The following is a 19,207-nucleotide window of genomic DNA, read 5'->3' as shown; positions in this document are numbered from 1 at the left end:
AAGCAGCACAGCTGTTTCCAACATTGATCATAATATGTAATGATTCTTGAGTACCAAATCAGCAAATTATGTTTCCTTAAGGATCATGTGACACTGAGGACTGGAGTAATGATGCTGAAAATTCAGCCTTGCCATCACAGGAAAAAACGGCGTTTTAAAATAACAAAAGAGAAAACAGTTCTTTTAAATTGTTATAATATTTCATAATATTTTTGTGTATGATGCAGCCATAGTGAACATAAGAAATTTACATGCAGCCTTGGAGAACACAAGAAACTTCTTTTAAAAACATTAAATAGTCTTAATAATAATAATAATAAAATGAACATAAGAAATTTACATGCAGCCTTGGAGAACATATTACTCTGATGCATGTCCCTCAACGCGGCCATAATTTTTGCCACATCAGGGCTTGTAAAGGCAATTAGCCGTTGCAACCTGCACTGCTTAACTCAGGGACTCAAGAAACATGTGCTCTGTATTAAATATCACTGCTGTGAAAACATGTTAGTCTTTTATTGTCATTTAAGCTCTTAAAAAGCCCATTTTGAAAACAGGTCTCTGTTTGTATAACGGGTTTACTGGATACCCCAAAACATCTATATTTGTTTGTTCATTCAAACTCATCAGAATAAGAAAACAAGAAGTTTGACCTGAAGGAAAGATATGTTTACTTTATAAAAATCAGTAAAGATTTGACCTGAAGGTGGACATTTTTTGCAATTATAAAAATGCATGAATTATCATTAGGCTAATTATCAGATGACAGAAGGCATTTGGTTTATTGTGTGTTTTGTATCAAATATGAGTCAGTAGGCTTTTCATGGTATATTGAAGATTTTCTGCAAATTTATAGCATTTTTTTTAATCATTATTATTTTCCAGGTATTATAGGCCCCTTAGGTATTAACAAATACATATTGAGTCAGCACAAGATTATGGGCATGACGTTATTTTTTTTTGTGTTGTGGCCTACATTGTATTGTCCAGCAAATTTTGTTTTGTTATGTAATGCGCTATGTTTTGTTTTGGTTTGTTAAATTAGGTGGGCTGGGTGTGGTGCTGGGTTCCTTTCTCTGGCCTTTTCAATCCTCATCACTAAACTAAAAATAGCTTGGAGTAGATGCACGTAGCATGTGTTTCAATTTGTACCTGATTAACGTGCAAAGTTACTGTACGCAAAGCCAGAGAGGGGCGCAAGCGGGGAGCATTGGGCAATAGACACCATCAAAATAACCCATGTGATCCGGTGGGCTCGGTTTTTCACACCACAGTGCAATATGCAAACCTGTTGCATCTGCAGTATTCTGAAGGAAACTGATTTTGCCCTAATACCGATGACAGCTGGTAAAATGAATCAAGCGTGACCTTTTTAACTGAGCGTTCACATGCTCTTGAGATGATCGTCAGTTATTCCAGACTAATCAGACTGATATTCATATTCAAAGCGATTCGATCTGCTGTCCTGGCTGTTTCGAGAGAGCAGGCACACATATTCCCAGATTTAATGGAAGTCTCAAACAAGGGTCAGTGAGAAATGAGGCCACTGAGTGCTGCCTCACCTCTCCCCTGCTTTTAGAATTTGCACCCTGCGGCTATGCGAGAGCGAGTGCTGAAGTCGCAGCACAGGGCCGTGAAAACTAAAACGTGTGCTGTGGTTTGACCTTTCCCTATGTTAAATACAATATTATCATAAGACGTGCTATCGAGTTGCAGTGCCATTGCATGATCAGATTCACTGCCACGTGGGCCCTGTGCTCAGGTTCAGCACATGTGAGCTCATTAGAGCCAGTATAAATGTGGTGTAACATGCCAGCTGGTATATATACAAAACATTTTATTTTATTTTACGTTATTATTTTAGTCTAGTCTTTTTATAAGTGTACATGCAGGGCAATTATGCTTTTTGTCAAATATTGGGGAAAGAATAAAATTTTATTGGATTTTGAGGCTCCTGGGTGCAGTGAAATATGCACCCGCCCAGCTTTATCATTAGGACTTAACATGGAAATGCAAGCCAACAAAATTTGGAGGCTGGAAAAAAGGCTCAATGTTTCTGCTAAAGCAAATGCCTTGGAGACTGTAGCACTGTGACATAATGTCAAATTAGCTAAATTAAGAGGACATTAGCCATAAAAAGAATACTTAAATACATACTTATTTCTCAATAGAAATCATAAATTGAAAGAACATGATTTTAGTGCAGTTACTCATTAAAATATTGAATTATCCAACTACATTTTATGCATATTAAAGGGATAGTTCACCCAAAAATGAAAATTCTGTCATTAATTACTCAGCCTCAAGTCGTTCCAAACCCGTAAGACCTTCGTTTATCTTCAGAACACAAATTAAGATATTTTTGACGCATTCTGAGAGCTCTTTGTCCCTCCCATAGACAGCAAGGGTACTACCACGATCAAGGTCCAGAAGCGTAGTAAGGACATCAGTAAAATAGTCCATGTAACATCAGTAGTTCAACCGTAATTTTACGAAGCTAAAAGAATAATTTTTGTGTGCAAAGAAAACAAAAATAACAACTTTGTTCAACAATTCTTCTCCTCCTTATCCAGTCTGCTGTGGCTTGCCTCCATTTTGGGGAGTATCACGACGCATGCGCGCACTTCCGCTTCATGTAAACAACGCATGTCCGTGTTGACATAAACAGCGCATGCATGATTAATCACGATTAATTATCATTTAACCACTGTTGTAAAATCAATAATAACAAATAAATAACCTAAGTATATAGCTATAATATAAATATTTATTTGTTTTAAGTAACTTGTATCTACATTCTTAAATTTTAGGATTTTTTTTATGACAGGGCTCAACACAGCACTTATTTTTAAAACAGCGCTCGCTATCGGTTTCAATCATTACATTGATAAACACAAAGTACTGTCTTTTTTATCATGTTTTTGTTTTTTTCCCTTACATTGTCTTAAAAAAAGTTCTACACCAGAACCACACAAACGAGTACGTGCACACGTATACATGCGTGAGGACGTAACCGCAATGTTTTCGCGCTTGCTCTCGGCTTCAGTGACAGATACGTCGACAAGCCTTAAAGACCCCCTGTAGTCAAAAATCATGTTATCCCTTAAAACTCATCTTTGATAATCAAAATGACATATTTAAATGTTATTTCTTGTGAAAATAATTTTCTCAGGCCTTAAAATAGCTCTACACCCTCTACACCTTTGCCTCATTTACTATACACGGATCTATGAATACGCAAATTAGCCCCGCCTCCACTCAGTCACACTAGCCAGGGCCTCCTGCAGTGTTGCCAAGTCTGTGGTTTTCCCACGGTATTAGGCTACTTTAACACAGTTGCCGTGGGTTGTTTTTCATGTCCTCGGGTTTAAGCGACCCCAATAACGTGATATTTAGCCCCTAAAATGCAAATTTTACCAGGGGAACCCCACAAAAAACGTGTATTTTACCCACCTCATTGCGATCCCCCTTGAAACGTGATCGGGCTAGTTTTGAGTAGCAATTGGGTTGGTTTTGTTGTGAAAACCTGGCGACCCTGAGTCCTCCAGGGGCCCGCTCTTTGTACGTTGCTTAATACATCCGAGATGAAATGTCACATCCAAGATGATATCATTTTGCTAATCAGGATCTGGCTAATTCGGTTCTTGAACGCACCTGTTGTTGATGATTAGTATGGCTGGATTGGGTTATCTGAGATAATTGCGCGTTCATGGGTTGGTTTAATAGGGGTTATGTATCGATACCCAAAACCACAGTCAGCAATGCAGCGATTGGCTGGCGGCAAGACGGCAACGTAATGACATCATACAATTATAAAAGACACCTGATGAAAAACTTTTTTCAGACAAATTTCTGGACTTTTTTAAGGAAACAGCCAAGCGAACAAAACTACATAAATGTTATAATAGATAAATGAAATGTGCACTATTTTTATTTTATTTTATTTTTTTACACGATTCCCAATTATTTATATTCACCATTTCTAGTATTTGTACAGGCTTTACATTTTTATTTCAATGTAGTAATTAGCAATTCATTTAATTTTATATTTGAACAGATTTGTTATGTGACAGCATTAATGAAAGTTTCTTAAGGGTCAATTTTTTTTAAATGATTATCATTTTAAATTATTGTCCCTGGATCAGTAGGATACTCTTTTAATAAAGTAGCGGTGGTAGCGGACAGATTTTAAGTATCAATTCTGCTTAAGAATATTCAATCTAATCCTGTTTACATTAAATAAACCTTCTTAATTCGCGCCCGCGAGCATGCGAGTGAAGTGGGGCCGCCAATGCAGGAGAGGTGGGTCTGACTCTGGGCTACTTTTACACTGTTGCCGTGGGTTATTATTCAAGTAAGTGGAACCACGGCTTCATGGATTTTTGCTCTATTTTATTTTTGGTTCTGTGCTGGTAATTGGTATTTTTAGGATGTGAACTCTATGCTATGATCTCTATGCCCGTCATGTTTGTGTTATGCTAATGACAGGAATCTATCCCTTGACGTGATTGGTTATTGAATTTTGTGACGTAGCAAACCGAGGGCTGTTTCAAACCGCGTTTCTGGGACTGCCATTGGGAACCTACTGTACAGTTTTAAGTAGAAAATACTCAGCAATGGTGTTGATTAATGGATTGGCACATGGTTTGTCTAAAAGCAAATTAAAAACACCACATAAACAAACAACATAAAAAAAACTTGATTTTCACTACAGGGGGACTTTAAGTAGGCCTACGTTAGTTTTTATAACAAGAAACGTTTCCCCTCATACAACGTCTTCAAGAGAGTACACAAGAACCAAACAAATGAGTGAGCACGTATATGTGTAAACCATAAGAGCATAAGAACATTTGCACGCTAGGTCTCCTGTAAGTTGTTACATTGACAATCTTGAAGTACTGTCATTTTTTATACGTTTTTATTAAATTGTACATCACAAGAAATATATATATATATATTTTTTCACTTACAAAGTCTTCAAGAAAGTTGACTGTTGAGACAGGTGCACTACAAGACTAAAATAATTTGCACAGTTTGCCTGTAGTTGCAGCTGGAGCTGCTCTGATTATGGTAGGAATATCCCCTTTTTGTATTGTTTTTAAAAATACATAATTAATCCAACTGTTTTAATGTGTTGATTAATGTTTTTTCACAGCTTTTAACTGTTCATTTTTATCTTTTCAACCAAATGTTTCTCATACATTCAAAGTGCGAATCAGCAAAACGTGCAGTAAATTCATAATATATACAATTAGCCATCAAATGGCATTCATTAATTAAAGAGCGAGCAGCTGGCACTGGTAGAAGGAGAGTACTGTAGGAGGCTCTGGCATGAGATGGACTGCACATTGCGGTCAGAGAGTGTGCCAAATGCCATTCCAGTGCCTCTGCAACAGGGGTCGAAGGTTAAGAAACATTGTGGCTCAGAAGACAGATGTCCATGAGGCCTGGGCAGATATTATCATTCTGCTTGAGAGCTGAAATCACCATTTGTTTAGCCTTTTTAATATTAAACATAGCTCTATATGGAGTTATAATGACCCATTTTACTGTACTCTTAACTACTACCAAGTGTGTCACCATATGGTGATCTCAGTAGGTGATGCACTCTTTTAAATGTGCAGTCTTGCTGCTGCCTTACATTGGTGGATTGCATACTGTCCAGCTTAATGCTCTCGCTATGAGGCTTGTGGTACTTGGCAGCATCCAACTTATAATGACCGGTTTTCATGTTGTCCTGAGAGAGACTTAGATTTAAGCATTAGATGTACTCTGTGTGCGAGAATGGGGGTTACCTTTGCTTATTTACTGTATAGTTGGTGTTATCAACAGTTTCAATTTTGCAAATCATAGTCTAGGATCTAGTCTAAATCATGTAGGGTTACCTGTGCATTGAATGACACTGATTTATAGAAATCAGATGAAACAGATAGATCAATTTTTATATGAACAATATTTGATTGACATGTATAATGACACTTATAGACAGAAATCAGATGAGATAGATAGATAGATAGATAGATAGATAGATAGATAGATAGATAGATAGATAGATAGATAGATTTGAGATAGGAGATTTCTGTATAAGAAATTACAGAATTTTTTTCAACGGGCAATATTTTATTTGCACATCTCTTGATACAAACCTTATTGCCTTGATTGCAAAACAAAGCAAAACTGCTTCTCCATATGACAAGACACCTCGGATTCCTGCATCTCCAGCTGTCTGACAGGCGTTGTGATGACACAGGAGGGGACATGTTTCCATTTTTCCAAATGATCCAGACATCTCGCAGTCTCCTCAGAGGAGCATCTATCCTCCATCACTGTCAGTCATTGGTCTCCTGGGGGCATATGGTTTACTGCCACAGACCTTTTCCACTTCAGTCATTAGGGTGCCTTGTAAATGAACTTAGACTTATGGACAAAACTTGCTGAATGACTCATTCCAGCCCAAATGTGATCTTGAGTTACACATTGCTAAAACAGGACACATTCCCGTCCTCGACGTCCGGAAGCTTTACGATGTAATTAATCAAATGTTGATTCCACAAGGGTCAATAGAGTTTCGGGAGAGACGGATGTCGATTTCTCAGTTAAGTGAAAAAACAAGTGGTGTTGAAGGCAGGGCCCAGTGTGGATGTGCTGGATAAATCCATCAGGGGCGCTGACAACCAGCCGTCAGTGGCTGCACATCTGCGCCCATCTGCCCGAGGCTTATGTCTTTTATTGCTTTTCATTGCTTTCTTCAGATGAGAGCACAAGTTCAGTGCAACTGAATCGCACGTCCCTTGGAAACTGAGGTGATTATTGCATTTCGAAATGTTAGATTAATCATTAAATTAAAAGTACTTTGGGTTGTGCCTGTTGAGTGGACCTGATTGTTGACTGAATTGGAAGAGATCAGTGCAGAGCTCAACGATAAGCTTGGCTCTGTGAGATGTCAGAGAGACTTGGGCCAGTGGACGGAAATTAATTGTCACTAAGTATTATGTTTAATGATTATTTGCTTGTTTTTTATTCAAACCTAAACATTTGGCTTTTTGTGTTATAGTCTATTGAAGACTGATGATGCAAATTCAGATGGTTTACATATGTTGCCAGTGTAAAGTAGGTTTAGATGAAGGTTTGTCAAAATTCTAAGAAGCATTAGTTTTAATGCTTCTTTAAATGATAAACAAATCACTGGATTTTATCACTGGATTTTCCTGCCACATTACAGTACCTTTCAAAAGTTGTGTCTTTGTCTTGTGCTTAACAAGGCTGCAGTTATTTGATCAAAGATAGTCAAAAATTAAATGTAATTGTAAAAATGTAATTTATTTCAGCTGAGATTACCACAGTCGTCAGTGTCACATGATCCTTCAGAAATCATTCTAATGTGCTGTTTTCTTTTTTTTTTTGCAAAAGAACATTTATTTTTAAATTTTAAAAATCTTGTGTAAAATTATAAATGTCTTTCCTGTTACTTTTGATTAATTTAATGCACCCTTGATAAATAAAAGCATTAATTTCTTTGAAAAAATAAAATAAAATAAAATAAAATAAAATATTTACTCCCCCCAAACTTCCACATAATATCAGCAGGGCATGTATACCGGGGCAGCATAAAGAACTTCAATTATATATATATTTAACATTTAAATTTGTCCATATTGATGATCAAATGCACTTCAGAATCTTTAGAGTGCATAATTTATAAATAATTCAGAATAATTTCTCTTGTTCAAAACCTGAATGATATCTGTCAACTTAATGTGAAAAATTGGCAGACGGGTGATAGAAAAGCTCATGTCTACTGCAGCAACAGACCAGGTGAGATGACAATAGCACAACATGCGTCACCTGTCTGCAACCTGGCCATCAGTATTCGACCTGATGCCTCATGGCAGCACGTACCTTCAATTCATCACTCAAAAGCAAGCGTTTCCCCAGCTGTTCCAGAGACTGTGCACGTTAGTGTGAAGATGCAGATGTTTGACCACACCTGGCAGCTGTCCCTCTTCCTCCTTGTACACGGTGCTTCCCTCCTGTCCCCTGCAGCTCGTGTGGATATGGGTAATCCTGGTGACTGAGATGAGCTGTGTTTCCCCCCGGAGTCTCCTGTCCCTTGAGGAGCCACGCTGCCTTCCCATTTTCTCACAGTCACTTCCTCTCCTGTCAACCTGGGATTGTGCTGGCAACCGGCAAGCCACGAAGACAAGGAAAACGTTTCCCATGTGACAGATATAACAACTCGGGGAAACCATTACTGTTCCTGTTTATCATACACTTGCCGTTACCTGGCACAAAGGACGGTGCTGCAAGTCAGATGCACAAGAAAACAAATCAATCATGCTTCTGCTGAGCGTGATTCATAGCACGAACGCTCCTGCATGTAGAACGGGATGAATTACGAAGGGATGCACCTGATTATCGGTGCGCATTCAGATGTTAAAATGCTTATCGATAGTTTCAGGAGCGTTCATGTGAGGTGTTTGGGCTTTTCAGAACCCACGTGTAATTGTATGTGGCAAACGATCCCGAATCCACAGTGCATTATCTCAACCCAAATGTGGAATGAAATGTTATTGCTCAGGGACTTTTAATCTCCCACAACCCTCTGTTCATTTCAGAGCAGTTCCCACCTGGTTTCCATGGCATCTGTCCAACTCACAGCAGGAAAGGAAGCAGATCTCGGCAGTGCTGAGTTCGCCCTCTTCTGGACGGAAGTGAGGGCTCCAATAAGCCTTGGTCTAATTAGCCATGCTGTCAAAACATTTCTGCACAAGTCCTTTTAGAAAACTCTGCTGCATGCTCGCGCTGAACTATTCAGAAGGGAGATTTGTTAATTTGGGCTTATGTAACACGGCAGCTCGGTGCCATTACGGGAAAAACAAATGAAAAGGTCAAATGATAGTAAATTCAACCCAAAAGGAACCTCTTAACACAGTTTGGACAATACCCTTCATTCACCTTTGCTTAGAAAAATACATGACGTGGAACAACTTCCCTTTTAAACTCGCTGACCACATCCAATATGGCTCAGTTTGACCATAAAGCCATTTTATCAATTGGTTTTCATTACTTCAAGTACAGAACCGCATGTTTCCAAATATTCAAAACTCAATTCCATTTGAACCCTTTTTCTTGAGCGATTTGAAATAACAGAGTTGAACATATAAAGCAAGCACCTTTATTTGTTTGAACAGATACATAGATTTATATTGTACACTTTTTTTTGCTATTTCGTGTTCATATACATGTACTAACCGTGGTTAAAAAAGGCAACTGTTAATGGAAACAATGGCAAGTATACAATACAATTAGCAAACATATCAAAATTCAGTTTTTACAACATTTTTAGCAACCAATTCTTTCTATTGGTCTGCCATAGTGCAAACTGTGTGGTTTGAAGACAGAGTGTTAGCGTGATATTAACATTCATTCTTACAGTTCCGACATCTCTGTCTCGAACACATTTCAATGTGTAGACCGCCTTCACAATGCCTTTGCTTCAAGTCCTTCTGTCCCCTAATGCCGATCTCAATAATACTTCAAGTGTGTAGGGCTGTTTAACAGATGAGTAGTGGACAAAAGCTATAATTTACCAATTCGTTCGGTGTGTTTATTGCAGTGTATGTGGAAGTTTGCGTCAGATAACTGTATTCAAGCTCTGTTCAATGTTCAAGAGTCCCTCTCTGTTTCTCTTGGATACTCTTCTTAAACAAGCTCAGCTGTTACAGCAAAGATCTAAATGACTGTATTTTGGAGTGGTTGCATAATACAATGTTGTCTGTGTATCCTAATGAGAGTATTCTGACAAGGTGAAAACATGAAATAAAGCAGAGAATGTCGTCCATTTCAAAAGTGTCCATTCCCAAGTCCAGCCAGTATATGACATTCCTTTAGTACATCCATGTAAGATTGGACTCCTGTGGCAGAGATACTGATTTAGAGGAAAATGACAAAAAACATAGTCAAATGAAGCGGTGCCCAGAGAGTGAGTGAGCGTCCTTCTATTGCACAGTGTCTTGCGGAAAGCACTGATAATGGATGGTGGATGGTGTGATCAGATGTCCGGGTCTGTGAGACGGATCGAGTCCTGTCTGGGCACTGGTTCACGAGCAGCCACAGCGGTCTACTACCATTGAGGGGATCTTGCCGTAGATGATCTGCTCTTTGCCGTTGAAGTAAAGCATGTTGATGGGAGACATCTTGGTGGGGGTGCAGCAGGGCCCAGCGGTGCCTCGCGGATTGGCCTTGTTCACCAGATGGGTGTGGGGATATTTCTGCAGGTGCATGTAGTCGCATTCTCCCGAACAGTAATTCGCCTTATAGCGTTTTGGAGCAATAATCCAGTCCCAGCCGAAGGCCTCAAAGTCCACAGTGAGAGGGTACCTGCAGCATCGAGACTCTGATGAATTCTCGTCGCAGTCCAGCCCAGAGTCCCTCCGGATTCTCTTTGGGCCCTCCGAGATTTTCACCTCCATGAAGGGGAGCTGGGAGTGAAAGAAACCAAAGAGCCAGTGTTTCAGTTTACTGTTGATACATTCCTATCTGACGGCGCTTGCCAACTCCTGGTCTGACCGTGAAGTAGCTCTGTCCAACCATTAATGAATGTTACAGCTAGCTAGTACAGATATGATTAGGCAAGGGAATAAATTTAATGATTCCAATTCCACATTCATTGCTTAATGGTGCCATTAACGATTTTTCAATTCTTATTGCAGTTACTGCTCCAGCAAATCATGAGATCATTTCTGATATCAGCAGAACCAATATACAGACAAAAATGTCATATTTTTGCCTTTTTAATAACTTTTCACACACCTTTTATGGTAGGCTATTTATATTAACTAAAAATACTAAAAGAAGAAAACCGTACTAACTTTTTAAATCCATTTTTATACCACTGACTACAACAAGTTCTAATTTAAGATAATCTCATTTAAGTTTCATGAGGGTTCAATTTTCTTTTAGTTCGTTTCTTGTTAAATATGGCGAAAGTAAATGGAGATTCAGTGAGTCAGATTAATTCACTAAAAAGAACCGTTCGAAAGAGTCATTCGTTCTCGAATTGGACTATACTGGTCGTGACGAATCTTTTTGATTCACAAAAACATTCGAGACGACACCGATGTAGCGAAATTCTGTGATGTGTAGCGTTGTTGGACGCTCGGACACATGCACTTAACATGCAAGAAATATGCATTTTACATTTCTGAGATTTTGTAAATAAAACCATATAAATAATTTATCAACAGTGTCATTCACAACAATTACTGTTGGCAATGCTCGGTCTAAAAGCGGTTATATTTGTTAACCACAGCAGCTGAACTCACCAGTCCATCCTCTCCAGGCTCAGCTGAGGTGACGGCCAAGTCGTTTCCCTTCGCGTCATACGCGTTTATCTCAATGCCCCAGTTGGTCTCCGGTTGTCTTAACCACACCGTGAGCACCTGTTTTACGTCTATACTCTGCCAAGACGTCACTCCTGCGTTCACATCGATCTTCAGGGATCGTATTCGTATGTGCCTTCCTCCGTCCGCGACAGGCATCAGCCGTGATATCTGTAAGAAAACGGTGGTTGCTTCTTCCGCCGGTCTCAGATGAACCCATAGCTGCGCTCTTACGATCCGGTTCGCTTGGATCTTCGGACTGAAGGAGAAGAAACAACACTTCGGTTTCCGATCTACTTGAACGATGGGGTCAGCTGAAAAAACAGAAAAGAAATAGCGATTATACGGGGTCTGCGGGTTTTCACTGAGTTTTGTTATAGCATCGGTATATGAAGTGGCGCACTGATATAAATTAAAAAATGAATTTCTAAAGAAATAACGTTGACAACGCTCACAAAACTGAATACATTAAAGACATAAATGTATTCAATATGTAAAAAATTTGATTGACTGTATGCGTCTATATATATATGATGTTATATAGCTACAAACGGCATTGCGGATGGCAACATTTATACATGTAATAACTAATGGATCGCCTACACACATAATAGGCATATTTATACGATAATAAAAGAAAATTTACCTAAAAAGATTGCCTAAGAAATGACCCAGTTTCAACTACAGTTTGTAAATGTCACGTGTGGTAAAGGTGAAAACATTTTCTTCTGAGCGACGCTGGTGCGCTTTGCTGCGCTTCCATGTTCAGCGTGCGTAAAATCGGTTAACCAGGCTGATAAAGGAGCAACACAAAGCCTAAAATTAACTGATTAAAATTCTCCTCGCATTAACTGTGCATTTAATGCACAATAGCCGTCTTGTGAGTGCAAACGGCTTGGACGTAAAGACTGCGTAAAGGGTCTCTCCAAGTATCTACTCTATATTTTTGTCCATTGTTAAGAGGATACATCTTGAACGAAATCTTTTTAAATAGACGATCCTTACGCTCTGTGGCCATGGTCATGATGTTCTCTGTGGTGGCATGTTCATCATCCTCTTCCATAGCTCCATCCTTACTGTCATCCCCCAGAACGTCGTACTGATCCAGAAGTTGTTGCAAAGGCGGTGCTTTGGGTAACAGCTGCTTGACCACGTCCCGGCTAATATTTGGAGCCTGTTTGAGTCGGAGTTTGCTAAGAATTTGGGACTTGATGGCATGCAGTCTCATCAGCTTGCTGTGTTGTCTGAACTCACATGTGGAACACTGCTCGCTTTCCTCCGTGGCTGTGGAAGGCTGCTGGTGCGCCGTTATATCTCCATGACCCACTGAACCGCATGCAATTAATACACTTAGAGAAATTAAAACCTGTGTAAAATGCATGTTCCAAAGCGTGCTAAAGGATGTTTGCGATGTTTGATCTGATTTGCTATGCAAAGGAACCTCACCACGCACCGGACAAGTAGATGTCATGCTTAAATTCGGCAAGGCTTTTTATACTGCAACTTTGGCCACTCTGTTGTGTCGTAGGATTCAATGATTGGCTGAGCTGGCAACAATAAACCTAATGGACAGAGCTGGACTTCTTTCGCAGTTCTTAAAGAGGCATGGCACATCTTAGAGGGCTCGTGAAGGAATTAGCCGACCTTGAATACAAATTATGCACATGCATATGAAAATTGAAAACATTTCAGTGCGTGCGTGCATCTAGGCTACTCACTATCCAAACGCATCTGACCCATACTGGAAGGCTTCATGTGACATTTATGCATATGAAATCATAATCAGCATAATATTTGTTTTTATCTTAACAGTACATTGCCATATAATGAACTTTGATGTTCTACACAACTTGAGCAGCACCGTAGGTAAAAGCTGCTTTAGCAGCTTTGAAACGTTGATTCATTTATTAATTTATATCGTGAGAAACTTGCTAAAATAACTGTCTTTTCAAGTATTTTATGGCTTTAGGTTTCCCTATGTCCTATTGTTATGTGGTAGTATTTGAAAAAGAGGTGTTTGGATAATATTGACATAGCTATTGTCAATGCAACGAAATTCAATATCACTATTCAATACAAGATATTCAATATAAGATACTGAATACGCACAATTCATCTTATTTGTTGAACAGTCTCTCATAGCTGCAGCTTCTTGAGTTTTTTGACCCGTGGGTAAGATACGTAGCGCCATCTTATGGTACAACTTGTGTAACGCAGTTGAGATATGGCCCTGACCTCTTTTTATTCAAATATCTGTAGGTACTTTTGCACAGTTATTAGTAAAATGACACATATAAGGATATTAAACACGGAAATTTAATAAAGAAAATCCATATAAACAAAATAACATGCAACTTCTAGTATAGGCCTACATTAGACATTATAATTGTGTTGAATTGTGGAGAGAAAATAAGTCCTTTATTAGGAATAATTGATTCTGATTGGCTAATTGATTATAGCGAAAAAGTAGAACTGTTGTGGATGGCAACCGATTTCCCTCGGACTACTCTGCATTTTTCACTCTCACATAATATAATTTCAGCTCAAATCAATATTTCATGTCCTTTTATTATTTGGCAAGCAGCCGTGTGGGCAGGATAATGTGCAGTCATCCGGTCATTACTGCAAAATAAACACTTTCATGGCCACACAAGACTGTTTGGAGTATGGGAACATTTTGCGATAATGAGCTGATGACAGGGCATTATCCCTTACTTAATATCACTTATATCTTCAGTTCAATTTAATAAAGTGAAGATAAAAAGGGAAGAATCGAAGATTCTAAGCGGAATGTCTACGCTGACCAGAAATCTTTATCGATTAAGTTCTAATGGATTTAGGATAATGCCTAACACAATATACAGTGATCTAGCCTGAAATGATTGTGTTTGTTTGATAGTTTTCAATGTAGTGTAACTCGTAGAGTTTTGTTTTTAAAAAGGCACCCCTATCACAGTTAGACGTCGCGCTTCCTAAAATCATTGGATAGGATTGTGGTATACTTATAAAAATGTAAATTTGTAATTTTTTTGGTAAGTATACAGACTCAAAATTCAATTTACCAATCTGTCAAAACCTTCACGGAATTAACTACTGAATCACACTTGAAAAAATATTCTCTCTGTATATTGTGTATGACAAGAAAACAAATGCGTTTATTTTCTTATATTTCATAAATGTTTCTGGCGGGAGATAGATTATACCTCTCTAGGGTGTCCTGTTATGAAAAAGTTTGGGAACCCCTCTGTTAGTAATATTTGTCTGTAGTATTAGTGAAAACAGTCATCTCACTAGGGGGCGACATTGTATTTAAAAACACACTGAGGGGCAACCCGTGTCTGCGTGTGTTGCAGTAACCTATTTTATCCAGTTTACAAACAAATGTTTAGGCAAGGATATCATGAACTATGTGTGCCATTGAATAGAAACACGAATAATTCCCAAGCTTCAGATTCAGTCATATCGATGGCCATGTTTGAAGGGACAGGGAGAAATGCAAAAACAGCACGGATTCGTGCGCTGTAGAGCTGCATCGCTGTCCTGTCACTAGAATGAAACTGAAACGTTATCATCATTTTATGTGGTCTCCGGACGCACATGCTGAATTCTGACCCGACTTACCCTACAAGAGCAAGTTCATCAACATGCTTTCTCATTCTCCCGTGGAGTAACCGAGACTGGTGCAGAGGAGGAAGCCTATGCCTGTTAATACTGGGGATTTATATCAGGTTTCAATTGAAATAACGCATTCCGCTTTGGATTAAATGCTTTCCTCGATATTATATTTGATATTTTTATGTTTTATATAATCTTGACCCTCACAGCCTGCAGTCTGAATAGGTATGTACCCACACTGATTATATCACTGGAATATGCACTTTTCGCATTACATTATAAAAACAGATCATTGTGCATTTTATACAGTCAGGAATAACATTTTGCCTTGACCTTGAGGCTTTCTTGACACAAATACGAGGATGGAATTTACTCGAAAAACGACATAACTGGAATTTTTAACTCGTTCTTCCTGACTAAGATTGCATTGCAACCAGGATATAATCTATCATGATGGTATTAAACTGTTGATCACTTCAGATTTCCAGACAGTGACTGTCGGGTGTCTTTGACTGCTGTGCATGATGTACCAACGGGTTTGCGTATCAGGCGAAGAGAACATATTGCCAAGAATAATAATATTATCATCGCTAAAAAACACTGTTTTCACGCCTAAAAGAGCTTGTAGATCTAGAATCCACAGAATCAACACATTTATATTCTTAAATGAGACATTATGAGGAGTGATCCAGCGGCTTTCGTTGTGAGTAGAAGTCTGTTAGTTATTAGCTGTCCGCAGGAGCAGCGTTTCATGAGGCAGCACGATACAAATATTGAAAGCGACATTCGAATCGTTCTTTTGAATCGGATCATTTGAGTGACTGGTGTGGACGATGCGTTCGAAAATCGAACTGAATCAGTCCGAGCGGTTCTCGAGTCCACAGCACATCGATCCGCATGAATCCGATTCGGAGTGAGCCGAGAGTTAATGGAAGAGTATTTTTGTGTGAACCAAACGAACCGATGACATTAATGAGGCTAAAAGCAGATTTAAATTTTGCTGAAATTTGACTAATAAAACCATAAAACATTACATAGCCTATTTTATACATAAGAGTTTGTTTTTTAAGTATTTTATTAACACGTAAAGAATAAAAAAAATCAGTAAGTAAATCTGGAATATTGTTTCATGTAAATACAAATTATATTTAGCTTTTACATTGTTATAATCTGAATCAGAACTGGGATAAAAACGCTTATAAATAGAAAACCCAGAATGAACAGCATTATGTACCTAGATAGAAATGGAACACTATCAGAGCATGACATGCCCTTACCATTCCTGATAAATACCATATCTAGATGACTAATAGCTCACTGGCTTTAGCCAATTAAAGCACATGCAGTTATTTTTTCTTCATACTGCCTCATAAGGAGATCCTCATTCCTATGAAGATGTATTCATTATGGTGTCATGGACAAGGTTGCCAAGACACTGAAAAATAGTCATGATTGAAATATATATTTAGCCATGCAAAGACAAGCAATAACTCACAATAACCATGTGTCTTCTTCACACAGGGCAAGTGTGAGGTGGCCATGAGAATGCTATACATCATGGCAGACCATCTGGAGTGTCTCAACTACACTTTGCACAGAAATACGTCCTCATCCTAGCTTCTTATCCATACATCACGAAACCCTATAAACAGCCAACCAAGGGAATATAACCTTGGTATCACGCCATCTTTGCATCTCTTCCCCTCACTGCTTTCAAACCAATGTTACATTATTTATATCATGGGATGCATGAAGTCCAAGCACCGCGACCCCACTCAGAACTCCAGTTCATCGGAGAAAGTGGATGGCAAGCCAGGAAAGCAAGGAGAGAAAGCAGTTCTAGTTTTCTCAGAGATCGGCTCAGTGGAGGAACCAGTACGGGTCAATCCGGTGCTGCTGGACTATGCCCAGAGACTCTCAGAGGAAATTGTGGCCCGGGCAGTACAACAATGGGCTGAGGTGGACAGTCGGTACAGTGACATCCCCTACATTGAGTGTGACGTGCCATAACATTTCAGCCAGATGGAATAAGATTGGATTGGTCTGGCTGTCCTTTATGTAAAAATGAGAGCTTTCAGATGAAGAAATCCAGGCCAGTGGAAGATAATGTCATTTTGGGAAGTTGTTCTTTTTATACCCATAAGGATTCACATGAAATATTCAACCATTTTTTTTTTACACATTACAAGTCTAATTTAGTGTCCTTTTATCTTAACAAAGGGCCATGGAGCTGTTAAATCACGTAGACTGCATCTTTTTTACGTCTCTTGTTTACCCTCAAAGTCTAGTCGTTTAATTAGAGAGTCTCTGCAGTTGTCCAAAGGCCACAATCATCCCAACCATGTTTAGTATAGACTTCATCTTCTTGCCTTTAGTATTTTCATGTTCATGTGGCTCAGCACATCAGACTGTACCTTATATTTCTATTTTCCATCCATCCATCGGTCTTTGTCACATTAGTGAAATTTCATTGTCAAAAAAGGTCCATTGGCAGTAGTGTAGCAATGACTTTCAAACCAAGAATCTTTGTTGGTGAACACTTGAGAAATTCAAGCGACTAACTCAAACCTATTGCAAAATCTTTCGCCCTTGTGCAAAATTCCTGATCACATGGATTCCTATTGAAATGACTGGATTTTGCCTGTGAAAATTCATTGAATAATGGGAAATGTGACCGCATATTTAGAGAACGTCTGCTCATGGTTTCTCTAGTGTTGGCTTCTAGGGATCAGTAAGTGTACATTACTTCACTGCTAACCTTTTTTTTTTGACATTACAGCTCTGTCGACTGTAATTCCTGGTACAGACAACCTTGTGGTCACTATGGACAGATGTTGTTTGTACATGATACATGGATTCTTAAATTTAAAGATTACAAACGATCTTAATCATCCTACATCCTTATGATGCAATGAGAAAATACATTCAAAAGAGAAGGATTCCCAAACTTTGTGCATTCAGCCATTAAATAATTCTGTTTATTGACAGTTTTCTTCTGTGCAGCTCAAATATGCAATTCTTAAAGGCCAAGATGTTATAAAACCAAACTTAGTGCTACCAGACTGCCGAACCCCTCACTAGGAGACAAAATTCAGACAGGGGACCAAACATGCCAATGTTCTTAATGTTTGTTAATAAAAGCACAAATACTCTTCTGGTAGTGTTTTAACAGCTGCTCACCAATGCTTTTTATTGATGTGATATTGGCACTTCTGGGTTTTGTGCCATTGTCAGGTAGCCATATTCCCTTTAATGATCTCCAGATAAATAGAGCGCAGCAGTTGGGTTCTGGAAGTAAAAATCACATTCATTTTTGTCTGTAGAGGAATTGTTTTTTAGTGATAATGTAATTTAATCTTTAAGACAGACCTACTATGAGCACTGAGGTTGTTAAGTGATATATATGGTTTATCACATGCCAGTGTGATTTCAACTAGGCCTACATATTAAAAAAATGTACATTTCAGAGATTACTCTCTCTCATAGAGCATTGTGAATTGTGTAATCAAAAGAATTTCTCAAATCATTTATATGTTTGTGCATATCTGAATGTTTAGCAATTAACTTAATGTTTTATTTTATACTAATGTGTTATTGTATCATCACAGTCAGTCATAAAATAATTCACAGTTCAAAGTTTTGTACCTTTGCCTTGTTATTCAGATTGCCAAAACTGTTTTTGCTTCGAATGAACGGCTGATGAAGCTGTTTGTTTTGGTTCATGGCTTTAAACTCTTTACTGAAGAATTTTTTCAAATCTCCATGGAGAAAACGAATGAGAAAATTACTTCCGGAACCAAGGCCACTGAAGACGTGGGTAGTCACTGTTATGGCCTGTTGCAAAGACAATTAAGCAAGAACTGCACTTTGACCATAATGCTTTTGCATAGAAAGTCATAAATGCAGAGCAAAATCTTAAGATATGAAAGACGGACTTAAAGTTGTATTTTATGAGGCCTTTCAGCACATTACTGTATGTGCTCAGAGTAGAACTTCAGAATATCTCAGTATCTAAAAGAACAATCAGCACAGACCTCCCTGGTGTTCATTACTCTCCAAATAGACTAGATTATATTTTGTTATATATTATATTCTTTGAAAGTGTGTAATCACCTACAACAACAACAAAAAAGTGCTTCAGTATAAATAAACAACAGTCAGACTACATTTGTACCAGCTTGTACTGTCAAGCTGTCATGTTTGAGGAGGTG

The 19,207-nt window shown here is 38.5% G+C and overlaps 1 protein-coding gene across 1 annotated transcript; it reads right to left on the bottom strand.

Annotated features, from left to right (window-relative positions):
• Window positions 1-9,161: 9,161 nt before the first annotated feature.
• LOC109091639 (growth/differentiation factor 8) lies at window positions 9,162-12,856 on the bottom strand. The gene is made up of 3 exons (XM_019105418.2): window positions 12,387-12,856; window positions 11,325-11,695; window positions 9,162-10,481 (listed from the first exon to the last, which is right to left on the bottom strand). The coding sequence occupies exons 1-3, from the start codon at window positions 12,850-12,852 to the stop codon at window positions 10,101-10,103; spliced, it is 1,218 nt and encodes a 405-aa protein (XP_018960963.2). The 5' UTR covers window positions 12,853-12,856; the 3' UTR covers window positions 9,162-10,100.
• Window positions 12,857-19,207: the final 6,351 nt, after the last annotated feature.

This window comes from Cyprinus carpio, chromosome B9 (genome assembly GCF_018340385.1).
Source record: "Cyprinus carpio isolate SPL01 chromosome B9, ASM1834038v1, whole genome shotgun sequence".
NCBI lineage: Eukaryota > Metazoa > Chordata > Actinopteri > Cypriniformes > Cyprinidae > Cyprinus > Cyprinus carpio.
This window is presented reverse-complemented; position numbering and strand designations above follow the sequence as displayed.